The following is a 15,740-nucleotide window of genomic DNA, read 5'->3' on the forward strand; positions in this document are numbered from 1 at the left end:
TCCTAGGATTTTTTTTATTTGATACTAGCAATTAGAATTAAAAGAATGATTTATTTAAGTCCTTATTACTAAAAACCTACAATGCTTCTATTTAAACAATATTGCAAATACATCAAACTAATCTTAAAGAAGTTTCATTTTTCAAGACATATGAAATCCGACAGGGGCGGTATTTGTTAAATACAAAACTTTGATGCCGTTAATGGCTAAATGTCTTTGTAAAATCAATAATCTACTGCCTCATTTTTCTTTCATAGACTTTAGAACTAAGGAGTGCTTTCTGATGTAATCTGCACTAATTATCAACACAGAACTGTGGCATTCGATGAAAGATGTGTGAAAGATGACAGCTGCAACTGTGTAACTGCAGACTTGCCTTTTTTGTATGCATTAGAACTTAGAATTTAGAATAACAGAGTTGGAAGGGACCTTCTGGTCATCTAGCCCAACCTCCTGCTCAAGCTGGTGACTCTATACCAGGGATCTCCAACCTTGGCAACTTTAAGACTTGTGGACTTCAACTCCCAGAATTCCTTTGCTGGCTGAGGAATTCTGGGAGTTGAAGTCCACAAGACTTAAAGTTGCCAAGGTTGGAAACCCCTGCTCTATACCATTTCTGACAAGTGGCCGTCCAGCCTCATCTTGAAAGCCTCCAGTGATGAAGCACCTACAAGCTGAAGTTGCCTTCAGAGGTTTAGACATTGCATTGCTCATGGAGTGTACACAGAAAGAGGCAGGATTTCGATTGCATCTTGGGGCTGCCACCTTGACTTTTGTTTTTTGACATCCTCTGAGTTGTCAAAATTGGTGATGGTATTTCTACTTGAGCTTTCAGAGAGAAACAGTGGTATTAGAGAAGAACCCAAGTTGATTTCATTCCAATGCCTGTTTTATTTGCTTCCTTGTCCTCTTTTCACAGCGTTTGTACACTGAAGCTTGGGATAAAGACAAGACACAAATTCACATAATGCCTGATACTCCTGAAATAACTTTAGCAAGACAGAACAAGATCAACTACAGTGAGGTGAGGTCGCGGGATTAAAGCTCTATCAAACAGTCTCGTTATGATGTGCACCCTATACATGAAGAGGGTTCTCTGGGAGAAGATAACTGATCTCTGAGGAAGAGCTGATCATCAAGGAGGGTACAGGACTGAGGGGAGAGGGAGAAAGGCTAGTAAGAAAGGACAGATGTGGTGGGGGAAGAGAGGAAAATCTGTGGGAATCCATGTCATAGTTTCAGCATTTTTCTCACTAGTAGTCTAAAAGAGCATGCACACTGTCAGGCCTGGAAGCCATCTTTTTCATTGGCTCTTCAGGCCTGCCACATTTACTACTGTGAGAAACTGGGCAGGGGGATTGTATGGAGCATGGATGATATATAGTCATAATAACATTCCTTTCTCAGAGAGTCAAGGACATCTTGCCCTGCACCTGGAGAGGTGTGACTGGGAGGCATCTCCAGTTGGCACGGTGCTTTGATTGGACCATGTGATGGACATGTGGGTGTGGGGAAGGGATTTGAACTTTCCTTTGGGTGAGGAAAATCTGGAAGCTTTCAGATTCAGGTTTCCCCAGATGTCATTCTCAGTATGACATCTCTAATAAAACGGAACTTTAAGGAAACTCAAGCCTCGGAGGTCTTTTTTTCGTTGGGGGTGTTACTTGGAACCCTGAAACCCTTTAGTATGATCTACTAAAGCTATGGGCATGAACCTCAATCCCAAAAATTACTGTACAGTTGTAATGTCTAATGCACAGGTAAGGAGAGTGGTGACATACTAGGATGTTTTATATCTGAACTAAACATTGCTGTTTCCCTTTCTTACTAAAATAATTTTGAAGAAGTTATTTAGTAAAGATTGCTAGACTGTTAGATTGATTGTTAGATTCAGTCTGTCTACCTCTATTATGGGATTGTTTACTGATAGGTAAGAACTGTAAATATTAATATTTTCTTTTTCTCTTTTTAAAAAGAGTTTATATAAACTTTCCTTGGAAGAGGCAAAGAAGAAGGGGTACGACTTGCGAATAGATGCAATTCCGATTCAGGCTGCCAAGGCATCCAGAATTATTGCTAGTGATGTAAGTGTTTATTTTTGTGGAAGGAAAATGAATTCTTAAGTAGTTTTGGTTTTAAAACAAAGTGAATTTCCAACCCTGAGGTACTTAAAATAAACCTGCAGTTCAAGACTTAAAATCGGAGAGTATTGCAATTAAGAACATTATTGGGAACATTCTGTCTCCAATATGAACTCTTAAGAAGCAGCCTGGCTGAATGAAGCAGCTAAGCTCAGCCACCTGAACGTCTTAATAGAGCTTATGAACAGATTGGTCACAGATTTAAAAAAATGGAAAGTTTCTCCAAAGGAACAAGAACATGTTTGTTTTGGAAGCTTTTAGATGCCAAATTGTCTTGGTTAGCGAAACAAACTGTAGCTCCTACAGAGCTATAGAATGAGCTTCTCAGGCAAATGGAACAGATTTTGACTTCAGGCAAAAAAGGCAGCATTTCTTGATAGTAGACATAGGATTATATACTTTAATTTGAATTATCTTTTAATATTTGATTATAAATGGTCATTTGCAATTCTTCAAGGAGTTAATATTGGCAATAGTGTTGAATAGTTTAACTTTACAAATTTTAACTTTGCTATTACAGTTCAGGCACCAAAAAGAAACATAAAGATATGTCTTACCGTATGCTTGTGCATTTATTTCAGTACAAATACAAAGAAGGTTATCGCAAGCAACTGGGCCATCACATTGGAGCTCGTAGTGTGGAAGATGATCCTAAAATATTGCATTCTATAAATGTAGCCAAGATGCAAAGTGAGAGGGAATACAAGAAAGTTTTTGAGAAACTGAAGACCAAATACAGCAGTCCTGTGGATATGCTGTCAATCTTGGGGGCCAAGAATTGCCAGAAATTGGTCAGCGATATTGATTATCGCAATTACTTGCACCAGTGGACATGTCTACCAGATCAAAATGATGTCATCCAAGCTAGGAAAGCTTATGATTTGCAGAGTGATGTAAGTATAATTTTGTTTTGGACCATACCAGTTGAAAGAGGGGCAATCACACTGTCTGTGGCACATTTCTATAGTAGTGATGCTTAATTGTTTAATCCATTGTTATATGGATGAACTGAGATGACTCTTTACCCAGTCTGCTGTATTACTCCAGGGTCTTTTCTCTTTCTGATGGTACAGATTAGAGCATTAAACATGACTCTATATAGACCATAAAACAAGTGTTATTAGTGTCTTCTGAACTTTTGATGTTGTTCTATCCCAAATGACAATGTTCTTCACATACTCATGGGACATATGCTTGAGCTTTATCTAAAACAGGATACTTTATTTTACTGGATAAGGTTAGAAATCTCCTGAAAATGAATTATACCTTGGCTCTTTTTCATGGTTTTCAAGGTTTTTTAAAAAAAAAACATTTCTCTCATCAGCAGGAATACAATGTGCCATTAGTGTCATTAGATCCAATTGTTTTTCCAAAAGTTACAAGACCACCTTTCTAATGAACTTTTAATTCACAGAATTGCTACAAAGCAGACCTTGAATGGATAAAAGGCATCGGCTGGGTCCCTATTGGTTCACTGGATGTTGAGCGTGCCAAGAAAGCAGGAGAGATCCTGAGTGAAAAGACATACCGCCAACCTCCAGAGAATTTCAAATTCACCAGTGTGACAGATTCTCTAGAAATGGAATTGGCCAGACATAATGCTGAAACTATGAACAAGGTGAATTCTGGCTACATAACTGACAAATTAACTTTTATAACCATTGTAAAGAGTATTTGGTGTGATTCTAAATTCAATTCAGAGTCAGAATTGTCCTCAAGTTTTTTTCCAGTACCACAGATTTCCATTCTGCAATTAGGCAAATAGAAGAATATGACTATAAATGTATTAATTCTTGCTGGACAAAGTAGACAGTTTATGTTGCACATGAATCATAAGATGGTTATGACTTTTATATAATCTTCTGCTGCAAAGGATCTTAGAGCCTCTTTCCTAGCATTTTACTTGGATGACAATTTCCAGAATTCCCAGCCAGGATATTAATTATGAAATTAATTTGTAAATCTCAGGGATTACAAGGAACCTGGGGTCTTTGAATCACACCTGATTAAAAGAAGAATACAATTAATTCTTAAACACAGGTTTTCCTAAGACAATCTGAATATAATACTCTAGTTCCCTGAAAATAAATCCCAACCAGAAAATAAGCCCTACCATGATTTTTCAGGATGCTCATAATATAAGCCCTACCCCAAAAATACGCCCCAGTTAAGATCATCAGTTAGAATAGAAGCATTTACTGTATTTCCTTGAAAACAAGACCTAACCAGAAAATAAACCCTAATGCGTCTTTTGGTCTTATTTTCCTACAAAATTATACAATATACAGTGACAGAATAATGAATTTCATTCTTAGCAAAAAATTTAATTTAATTGCAAAAGAAAATTTCCATCAGAAGCCCTAGAGAGCTATAAGACTAATAAACAACCATCACTTTGTGCTAACTCTCTTTCTGACTCTGTTCTGCAGAGGCTGTATACTGAAGCTTGGGATAACGATAAACTCACAATCCATGTCATGCCTGATACGCCAGAAATTGTCCTAGCAAAGTGCAACAAATTAAACTATAGCCAGGTGAGTATAAGTACAAGAGCCAATGGGAGACTGAATCTCCTTCAAGGACTTGCAAGCAATGGCAACATTTACTGCAGGGTCTGGAGTTCTAATTAGAGTGTTTGGGGATCCAGTTTCCTGGCTGGCACCAGAACTTCCATCTAACATGTCTGCTTAGCTGTCTTTATTTCCAAGTGTAGCAGAAAAAAACAACCACTGCAAAACCACAAAAACCAAACGTTTCTTCTTTTTTTACAGAAATTGTATCGATTGGCCATGGAGGAAGCAAAGAAGGATGGTTACGACCTGCGTCTTGATGCCATCCCAATTCAAGCTGCCAAGGCTTCAAGAGCTATTGCCAGTGATGTAAGTGGTCACTTGGTGCCATAAATATCAATGATTTTTAAAGTAACTATTTTGAAAAACAGCAGATCACTTGGTGCAATTTAAGCTGCTGGTTGCTATCTATAAAGCCTTACATGGCATATGGTCTGGTTAGTTGAGGAACCACCTGACTCCCATTGTATCTGTCCAACCAGTTTTATCTGATAGGGTTGGTGCACTCCAGATTCCATTGATTTAGTGATGCCACTTATCGGGATCCTGGAAGCAGTACCTGCCCTCTGGAATATGATTCCCCTGACATTTGAACAGCTCCAACCCTACTCTGATTTTGGAGGGCCTTAAAGACTTGGTTCTTCACCTGGGCTTTTGGAGAGGATGGTGGATGCCCCTTTCTTTTTGTTCTCCTCTCGGTTTATTTTCTTTGCCATTTTTGTTCCTTTGTCTTGTGCTTGTCTTCTGTTTTTTTGTATTGTTCCCAGTCGTTAAAATGTTTTAACAATTGAAAACCATCTAGAGCAGGGCTGTCAAACTCCTGGCCCATGAGCCAGATGCGTCACGTGCTGGCCACACCCATGCCCAGTTTAGCGAAGGGGAAAAAAGTCCCGATACATCATGTGACCCCGCCCTGATGACATGAGTTTGACCCCCCTGACCTAGAGTTTCTCGGAGTCAGGTGGCATATACATTTAATATACTATACTTTGTTTATATTATTGTTTTATCACAAACTGTACTTTATCAAACATAACTTTACTGCAGGAAGTGCTTCCAACTTCACTGGAATAATTTCTGTGAAGGAATTTATGCTGTGAATTACAAAAATAGAATTCAATGTTGTGGTTCTCTCTTAACTGCATTGAGGAATATATATATATATATATATATATATATATATATATATATATATATATATATATATATATTTATATGTATATATATATATATATATATATATATTTGTTTTCTGAGGTTTTCGCGGGTGTTTGTATGTAGGTCTTTGGTTATTTGGGTTTTCTCCTGCGTAAAATTGGAAGTGTCTTGGCGACCTTTCGACAAAATCCCATTCGTCATCTGTAAACTGTACATCAAGCTGTAAACACTTAGCCTGAAGATGACGAATGGGATTTCGTCGAAACGTTGCCAAGACACTTCTAATTTTACGCAGGAGAAAACCCAAATAACCAAAGACCTACCTACCTACCTACATATATATATATATATATACACAGTATGTGTGTGTATGTGTGTGTGTGTAAATTAATTTATGATTAAAATGGCAGAATAACTTGTCTGCTTCAATGGTCAGCTGCTTCTAGAGTTGAATGGGGACAATTCTAATGAGATTTGTAGACTGTATGTAATATTTAGATATATGGGCAGCTGTAAAGCTAGACAATAAACTCAGAATAATTAATGTAGAGTAGGATTCAATATTCTATGCCAATATTTCTCCAAAACGTGGGCACTGGGTAGTACTCATTCATGAGAACATTGGTTCCAGGTGCATAATATAAAATATTTGTGGTAGTGTAGAAAAGTGGGTATATACTGGTGCTTATGAAGAAAGAAAATTATATATTCTATTTGCAGGGCTAAAATCTTGAGTTTCAGTATTAATCCTATGAATTCAGTGAAATATGGAAGGAACAGAACTTTATATACAGAATACAGAGTTCAAATTCTAGAAAATATGTACAAAAGGTATTAATAAAGACAAAAATGTACCTAGGAAAACCTGACAAAAGAACCAAATATAAAATTTTGATTGTAGATATGATCAAATAAATTCTTCTTAAAATCAAAACTGGAGACTAAAAAAATACAACATGGATGAGAAATTCCATTTTTTAATAGAGTTTTGTTAAAAGTTAATGAAAAAGATTCACAAAATTATTTAAAATGATGATGGGATCTCCCTTTTTAAACATCTTAACAATAATCCAACCCAGATAGTATTTAATCTGTGATTAAAATATATGTGTTTATTTCAGTACAAGTACAAAGAAGGTTATCGCAAGCAACTTGGCCACCACATTGGAGCTCGTAGTATAGAAGACGATCCTAAAATGTTGCATTCTATAAATGTAGCCAAGATGCAGAGTGAGAGAGAATATAAGAAAGTCTTTGAGAAACTGAAGACCAAATATAGCACTCCTGTGGATATGCTGTCAGTCTTGGGGGCCAAGAATTGTCAGAAATTGGTCAGCGATATTGATTACCGTAATTATTTGCACCAGTGGACCTGCCTCCCAGATCAAAATGATGTCATCCACGCTAGAAAAGCTTATGATCTGCAGAGTGATGTGAGTATTATTTCATCTTCGATCATATCAGTTGAGAGAGAGGAAACTATAACATTTCAGGCACATTTCTGCCACGTACACATACATTAGAAACTATTGATAGAAGTGGAAAGTACTTTTTTAACCCAAGCCGATGCATGAATAAGCAGATAAGACTATTCACCTAGGTTGCTCTGTTGCTTCATGGCCTTATCTCTTTCTGTAAGTGTATATTAGAGAATTATACAAAACTCTGGAAAACCGTGAAACAAATATTATTAGTATTTTCTGAAGCTTTGGTTTTGTTTTAATCCAAATAAGTTTTTTTCCACACACTCACATGTTTTATATCAGGCAAGAGATTGAGATTAGGACTCACTTGAGCATGACTTGGATATTTTCATGATTTTCAAGGATTATTTTTTTTACATTTCTTTCATCAACATGAACACAATGTGTCATAAATATTAGATCCAATTGTTTTCCCAAAAATACAAGACCACCTTTCTAATGAACTTTTAATTCACAGAATTGCTACAAAGCAGACCTTGAGTGGATGAAAGGCATCGGCTGGGTCCCTATTGGTTCACTGGATGTTGAGCATGCTAAGAAAGCAGGAGAGATCCTGAGTGAAAAGACATACCGCCAACCTCCAGAGAATTTCAAATTCACCAGTGTGACAGATTCTCTGGAAATGGAATTGGCCAGGCATAATGCTGAAACCATGAACAAGGTGAATATTAGCTAATAAAGACTGTCTTGCTGAATAATATTTGAAAAAAATATGCAATTTGTCCAAGATTCTTTTCAGATCAAATGATTCCCATTTTCCATAGATTTAAAAATTGTATTTTAAATTTCATAATTGAAATATTGGGTACTTTGAAATATGAATGTGAGAATTTTTCTTTCAGTTAATAAAACAACCTTATTTTATTATAGTTATTGAAAGATATTTGGTGATTCCAAATAAAATTCAAAAGGTCAGAATTAATTTAAAGCTTTTTTCCAAGTCCCAGTGATTTCCATGTATTATTATTATTATTATTATTATTATTATTATTATTATTATTATTATTATTATTATTATTATTATTATTATTATTATTATTATTATTAACTTTATTCATTAAACATGAAACTCAGTCAACTGAACATTCAAAAATGTCACAAATACCATTGACTGGTGCTAATGGTTGATATGGGTTGCTGCCAGCGTCCTAGCTATCAATCAAATACCACCTCAAGTTGTATGATGTTCCAAGTAGTGCAGTTCTTTGCAGTTCCACTGGTGTTAGTGCAGGAAGCTGCAATTTGTTGATGTATCTTATAAAATTATTGGACATGGTACCAAATGCCCCGATGACAATGGGTATCATTGTTACATGTTTCATCCATAGCCATGTAGTTTCGATGGCCAGGTCGTGATATTTCATGATTTTTTTCTAGTTCTTAATCTTCGACTCTGGCATCTCCTGGTACCGCAATGTCAATAAATTGTACATTTTGGTTTTCGACAACTGTGATATCTGGCATGTTGTGTTCCAAATGATGATATACACACACACACACACACACACACAATAATAATAATAATAATAATAATAATATCATCTCTTTTATTCATTAAACATGAAACTCAGTCAATCAAACATTTAAAAATGTGTCACAAATACAATTGACTGATACTAATGGTTGATACGGGTTGCTGCCAGTGTCCTAGGTATCAAACAAGTATCTTCTTAAAATATATGATATTCTGAGTAGCACAGTTTTTTGCAGATCCGCTGGTGTTATTGCAGGTGTTATTCAATTTCTATTATTATTATTATTATTATTATTATTATTATTATTATTATTATTATTATTATTATTATTATTATTATTTCTATGCTGACCATCTCTTTATATATATACATATTTGAGATATCCTATAACTTTTTAAATGAAATAATGTGGCCCTTAAGATACTAATTCTTGCTGATTAAGTACTGTTTATATCATATACCATCCACAAACTGTTATGACCTTCATATAGATTTCTATTGCACAGAAGTTGAAACTGTCTTTCCATAAATTGATGCGTTCTATGTTTGCTTGAATGAGAATTTCCATAATTCCCAGCTGGTACCCATGTTCCCATGTTTCTCCGAAAATTTTCTTATATTTTTTTTAACCCCGAAATAAGCACTTGGCCTTATTTTTGGAGAGATCTTATTATTTTGGGGCGCATGGAGCAAGATGGGGCTCCTCTTGCCGTCTTACCTGATTTCCAGCTCTGCATTTAAATATTTTCAGGGACGGCTTATTTTCAAGGGGAGGCTTATTTTAGCGCATATGCTCAAAAGCCCAATTGGGTTTATTATCAGGGGATGTCTTATTTTTGGGGAAACAGGGTAGGAGTTATATTTACAAATCTGATGAGTTGTAAGAAGCTAGGGATTTGGAACAAAGTGAGATTGATACCTGTCTTATTTAAAAAATCTAAAAGAAGGATAAAACCAAAGTAAAACAAATGTCAAGCTTCACACACAGTCCTGACTGAACCACATTTTGAATCTGGATTTTTCCTCTGGAATATGAGTCCTAAACATTAATACCTTACACTTGCTCTGAGTCGTGTTTTTCCTGCTCACCAGATTTTTAATTTGACCTCAGAAGGCAGTCTCTATGATGCAACAGCCAGATGAATGGAGGACTGTTCATAAATAGCCACCACTTTGTGCTAACTCTCTTTTTGATTCTGTTCTGCAGAGGCTGTATACTGAAGCTTGGGATACTGATAAGCGCACAATCCATGTCATGCCTGATACGCCAGAAATCGTCCTAGCAAAGTTCAATAAATTAAACTACAGCCAGGTGAGTATACAAACTAGTAAAAGCCACTAGAAGAACTGGGTCTCCTTCAAGGATCTGCAGGCAATGGCAACATTTCCTACAGGGTCTGGGGTCCTATTTGGGTTCTGTGAAGATTCAGTTCCTGAGTTGCACTGAAGAACTTCCATCTATACCAGTGATGGCTAACCTTTTTGCCGCCGCGTGCCAAAAACGGGGAGAGCACGGGTGGGGGGTGGGGTCACACGCGTGCGTGCCCACACCCATAATTTAATGCGCACTGCCTCCCATGCATGCGCATGTGACCCTTCTGCGTCCCCCTGCTTTTGGCATGTGATGGCACAGTGGTCCCGGTAGGCTCATTTTTTCCCTCTCCAGGCTCCAGAGGCTTTCTTGGACCCTGGGGAGGGCAGAAACAGTCTCCCCCTCCCCAGAAGACTGGAAACAGCCTATTTCTCGACTTCTGGTGGGCCCGAAAATCAGCAGGCCAGCATGCACATGCACACCGGAGCTGAGCTAGGGCAACACTCACACACCCACCGTTATGGCTCCGCATGCCATCTGTGCCATGCGTGCCATAGGTTCGCCATCACAGATCTATACAGTATAGAAGAATCAAGAAACATATTTTTGCTAAGGTACAGAATGTTTTATTCACTTCTGTTTGTAGCACTGAAACTAACATTTTCTTCTTTTTTACAGAAATTGTACCGACTGGCCATGGAGGAAGCAAAAAAAGATGGCTATGACCTGCGTCTTGATGCCATCCCAATTCAAGCTGCCAAGGCTTCAAGAGCTATTGCCAGTGATGTAAGTGGTTACTTGACTCCATAAATAGTAATGATTTTTTTTTAAAGGAAATGTTTTGCGAAACGGCAAGTCACAAACGACTCTATATCCTACTGAACATAAAAATTATTACAGGAAATACTTCAGATTTCCCCAAACAGATCTGTCTGAGAGTTTATGGGAAAGAATTCATACTGTGAATTACAAAATCAGAATGAACAGTTGTAGCTCTTCTTTAGCGGCACTGAGGAATGATGTCCCTGCTTGTAAGCTGCTTTGAGTCAAAATGACTGAAGTAGAAGACAATAGCTTGTAATAAATAAATACATTCTGTGAGTAAGCAAGTTTTGCAAAATAATGCCAGAAAAATCTCAGCTGTTGTACAGGTAGCTGAGAATAAACCTGAGAAGAGAGATAGGTAATAATTTGATATGTGGGCATCTGTAAATCTAAGCAACAAATTTAGAAGAATGATTGTAGGATAGATTTCCAAATCCAGGGTGTACCTGGATTTCTGGTTCATGTGAGCATTTCTTCAATGACACAGAATGAAAAAAACCTTTTAATTTTGTGGACATTTATCTGAGCATTTTAATCGGTGTGGAGGAGGAAAATTTAAATACTCCACATAGTAGGACTAAAATCTTAAATTATCTAAAGTTGTTATTTTAAACCAGGGATGTCAAAGGCCTGGGATGCTTAAATCTGGCCCTCGGAGCTGGCCTGGAAATATCAAAGGACCGGCCTCTGCCAGCCAAAATGGGCTGTGGGGGGGCACATGTGACCCCACCCCCTCGCAGCCCATTTTCGGCCCCCACAGCCTTGTGCAGCAGTCTACCACGAGGCCTCCATGCAGCCCATTTTTGGCCAGCAGAGTGCTGCTGGAGGACAGGGAGGCTGAAAACGAGGCATGAGGGGGCCGCACCCCCCTGTGCCCCATTTTGTCTGGCAAAGTGCTGCAGGAGGCATCCGTCCTGTCTCCCCCCCTTGATACAATGAACTATAATGCTGATCCAGCTCTTGAAGAAATCGAGTTTGACACCCCTGTTTTAAACCTATGAATTCAGTGAACTATAGATAGAAAAGGATTTTACATGCCAAATACAAATTTCAAATTTGATAAGGAAAATCATTAAAAGGTAGTCTTAGAATAACTTTATGGTCACTTTGAATGTACACTAATCGGCATACATAACATGAAATTTCGTTGCATACAGCTCTCAGAGGGGCACCATCTCCAGTATACACTACAAAAACATGATGGAATAAATAAACAAACAAACAAACAAATAAATAAATATACACAAAATTATGCATATACCCACATATATTATATGACACAGAGAAACAACACAGTCTAGTTTGGATGTATACATGTACACGGCGAGAAAAATGAATCTTGCAAGTTTACCAGATGGATGGCATAGGGAACAAAACTGTTACAGACTCTGGTGGTCTTGCTAGAAATACTTTGAAACCTCCTCCAGAAGGGAGCAATAGAAACAGACCGTGAAGTGGATGTGTGGGGTCTCTAATAATGCTTTGAGCTCTAAGCACAAAGCACTTATAAGCAGTATCCTGAATAACAGAAAGCGAGCTTCCTATAATCTTCTTGGCTGTCCTTACCACTCTGTGAATAGATTTTCTCTCTGCAGCCACCAAACCAAATAGTGATGCAGTTTATTTAAACGCTGTCAATTGTGCCTCTGTAAAAAGTGGATAGGACAGAAGGAGAAAGGTGTGCTCTCCTCATCCGATGCAGGAAATGCAGATGCTGGTTTGCACGCTTCCCTAAGGATGACATATGGAGAGGTGTAGCTAGCATAAGATGACAAAACAACAACAACCCCCAAATATGAAACCTTGATTATAAATGTAATCTAGTATATTGATTTCAAAAACAGAAGGAGGCATTTAGAAACAACAACAACAGATAATGGGGATTAAAAATCCCATTTAAAATATATCAGTCTTTAACTATGACCTAAAATTGGATGAGTGAATCCATTTTTCCTAATATTTTATTATAAGTGCACGAAAAAGATTTATGTTAGTTACTTTTAAAATGATGGTGTAAGATTTCCTTTTGAATTACTGAACAATTACAGAACAGGTACTTTTCTGTGTTGGCAACTCAAATATTTGTGTACATTTCAGTACAAATACAAAGAAGGTTATCGCAAGCAACTGGGCCATCACATTGGAGCGCGTAGTGTGGAAGATGATCCTAAAATGTTGCATTCTATAAATGTAGCCAAGATGCAAAGTGAGAGAGAATATAAGAAAGTCTTTGAGAAACTGAAGACGAAATATACCAGTCCTGTGGATATGCTGTCAATCTTGGGGGCCAAGAATTGTCAGAAATTGGTCAGCGATATTGATTACCGTAATTATTTGCACCAGTGGACCTGCCTCCCAGATCAAAATGATGTCATCCAAGCTAGGAAAGCTTATGATTTGCAGAGTGATGTAAGTATGAGGTGAAAAATGTAAAATGGATACATTAGTATTCTTCTACTGAGATTGGTCTGTGATTCATTAAAAGGTCATGTGTGCAGGAGTGAGTGGGAAAGTATTTGAAGCTTTCCTTCTCTCCCAAAAAACTCTGTCTTACCCTGTCCTTGTAGTTCCAAATGATTCCTCGAGTATCTGAAATAGACTGATGTGGAATACAGGATGCTATGTGTGGGAAGGATTTGTCCGTGTGTTCTTTCTAGGAAGATCATTCTGTCAGCTGACAGATATATTTAAATACTGAGGAAGTTTTCCTCTTTACGCTACCCACTCTAATTACTCGTGTATCACAGTCTGAATTTCAATTCATACGGTTTCAGTTTAGACAATATTCCCCCCCCACCCCAAAAAAAATCAGAAGTAAAATAGGCATTGCATTTTTCCCCCTTTCCCATCTTATTAGGTATGTTTAATTTCTTATTATTTCTCACTGGTAGTTCACAGAAGTGTCAATTTCATAATCTCCTGGGTTCTTAATTTTCATTTGTACTGTTATCATATTCACTTCGGCATTAAAAAAATAACTTTAGATTAAAATTTATATGTGGTTCTATGCACAATGTAAGAGAATATTTTATGCCTAATAGTTTTTGCAAGGATTTTAAAAAATGTTTTGCACATTATATGCATTGTGCAGATTTTTCCTAATGTAACTTCGTTTTATACAGTTCACTTATGAATTTTAAAGTATGACTAGGTTTTGGGTTTTACTTGGGATTGCAAACAACAACAACAAATAAACATATTAAAGACAAGTTGAGATTCTGCCGTTCAATATTATTATTTCATTTTTTAATATTTATTCATTACATTTATCCTAAATGGATAGTTAACTGCAGCATTACACTTAATATGGTTTTGGCTGTCATCATTATTCCTTAAATATGCATATCATGATGCCTATTTATATTTTATAACATGTAAAGCTGCTGAAAATCAACTGAGTCACTTTTAGGTGAATTTCAGCATTATAGATCATTTTCACCTGAAGTTTTCAAAATCAAATTTATAATTCAATTAGCCAGAAATGTTTTTCCCCCCAAAGTTGTTGTAATGCATTCTGGTTGACTTATCTAAACACAGTTTATTGCTATTTATGTTTCAGGCTCTTTACAAGTCAGATCTAGAATGGCTGAAAGGCATTGGCTGGGTGCCTCTTGGTTCACTGAATGTTGAACATGTCAAGAGAGCTGGAGAAATCCTAAGTGAAAACAAATATCGGCAACCACCTAATCAAATGAAATTTACCTGTATCACAGATGCCTGGGATGTAGAATTAGCAAAGCATAATGCTGAGCTTATGAGCAAGGTAGGTTTTCTGAACAAAGTAACTGATCTTCCATAACAGACTACAATTTGCTTAGGAAATGGAATGATCACATGCTAAATTTAGGATTTATTTAGCCTGCTTGTAGCCAAAATCCAAATAAAACTATCCTTCGCTGATGTCCTCAATGAACTACTTTGTTAGTTAAGAAATTGGACTTTCAAACTAGTCAAATTACAGTTTTCATAATTTCTAGCCAGTGTGACTATTGATTGTATTAAAAAACTAATAGTACAGAATATTGTAGCTAAGAGAAAAAAAATAGTAGCATGGCATAGGAATGTAAAGACAAAGAAGGGATTGCTGCCCCTTGAAAAATGAGCTGAAATCATGGAATTGTACATGCAAGGAACCACAAAATCCACTAATCTCTGTGGCAATTTTTGGCATATGAATCAAAATATCTTAAGGAGTTTCTACCAAAGTCAAGTTTTGATTTGGATGCTGCTTTGATGTATTGGAAATCTATCTGTATTTTTTCTAAGTTTTTGAGCACATGTGCTTTGTCTCAGGCCCAAAGGGGATTTTTTTAAAAAGAAAATCAGAGAATTAAGATGCTCTTTGTTGACTTTCTTTGATAAAGTTGAGTTTTTGGGTCTTGAACACAAGAGTTCTTTTAAACATGTTCAGCCAGAAAATCTGAACTAGAAAAAAAAATGTGTTAATAATGTCTGTAAAATATAGTTTATCATATGGTAACATATGGATATTTCCCTCATTGAGTTTCATTTCAAATTTTAGATAACATTTTTAATGAATATGAATTTTTCTAATGTTATAGTCTCACGTTCTATTTCGATTCATATTTTCTGTAGGCAAAAATCAAACATTTTTTCCCTTTATTCCTTCACAGCGATTATATACTGAAGCATGGGATAATGATAAAATCAAAATCAATATTATGCCAGATACCCCAGAAATTCTGCTGGCCAAGGCAAATTCTGCAAATATCAGCCATGTAAGACAATGTTAACATTGTTGGATATTTAATAAT

General features: G+C 36.6%; 1 protein-coding gene across 28 annotated transcripts in view; it reads left to right on the forward strand.

Moving 5' to 3' along the window:
• The window catches only part of NEB (nebulin), a 223,971-nt gene that overhangs the window by 91,297 nt on the left and 116,934 nt on the right, over positions 1–15,740 (forward strand). For all 28 annotated transcript variants that reach the window (XM_058193019.1, XM_058192812.1, XM_058192850.1 and 25 more), the window contains 13 exons: positions 920–1,024; positions 1,977–2,084; positions 2,723–3,034; positions 3,556–3,759; positions 4,571–4,675; positions 4,913–5,020; positions 6,991–7,302; positions 7,811–8,014; positions 10,036–10,140; positions 10,819–10,926; positions 13,063–13,374; positions 14,525–14,728; positions 15,600–15,704. In XM_058193019.1, coding sequence (XP_058049002.1) covers positions 920–1,024; positions 1,977–2,084; positions 2,723–3,034; positions 3,556–3,759; positions 4,571–4,675; positions 4,913–5,020; positions 6,991–7,302; positions 7,811–8,014; positions 10,036–10,140; positions 10,819–10,926; positions 13,063–13,374; positions 14,525–14,728; positions 15,600–15,704 — 2,292 coding nt within the window. The remainder of the gene's footprint in view (positions 1–919; positions 1,025–1,976; positions 2,085–2,722; positions 3,035–3,555; positions 3,760–4,570; positions 4,676–4,912; positions 5,021–6,990; positions 7,303–7,810; positions 8,015–10,035; positions 10,141–10,818; positions 10,927–13,062; positions 13,375–14,524; positions 14,729–15,599; positions 15,705–15,740) is intronic.

This window comes from Ahaetulla prasina, chromosome 1 (assembly GCF_028640845.1).
Source record: "Ahaetulla prasina isolate Xishuangbanna chromosome 1, ASM2864084v1, whole genome shotgun sequence".
Taxonomy (NCBI): domain Eukaryota; kingdom Metazoa; phylum Chordata; class Lepidosauria; order Squamata; family Colubridae; genus Ahaetulla; species Ahaetulla prasina.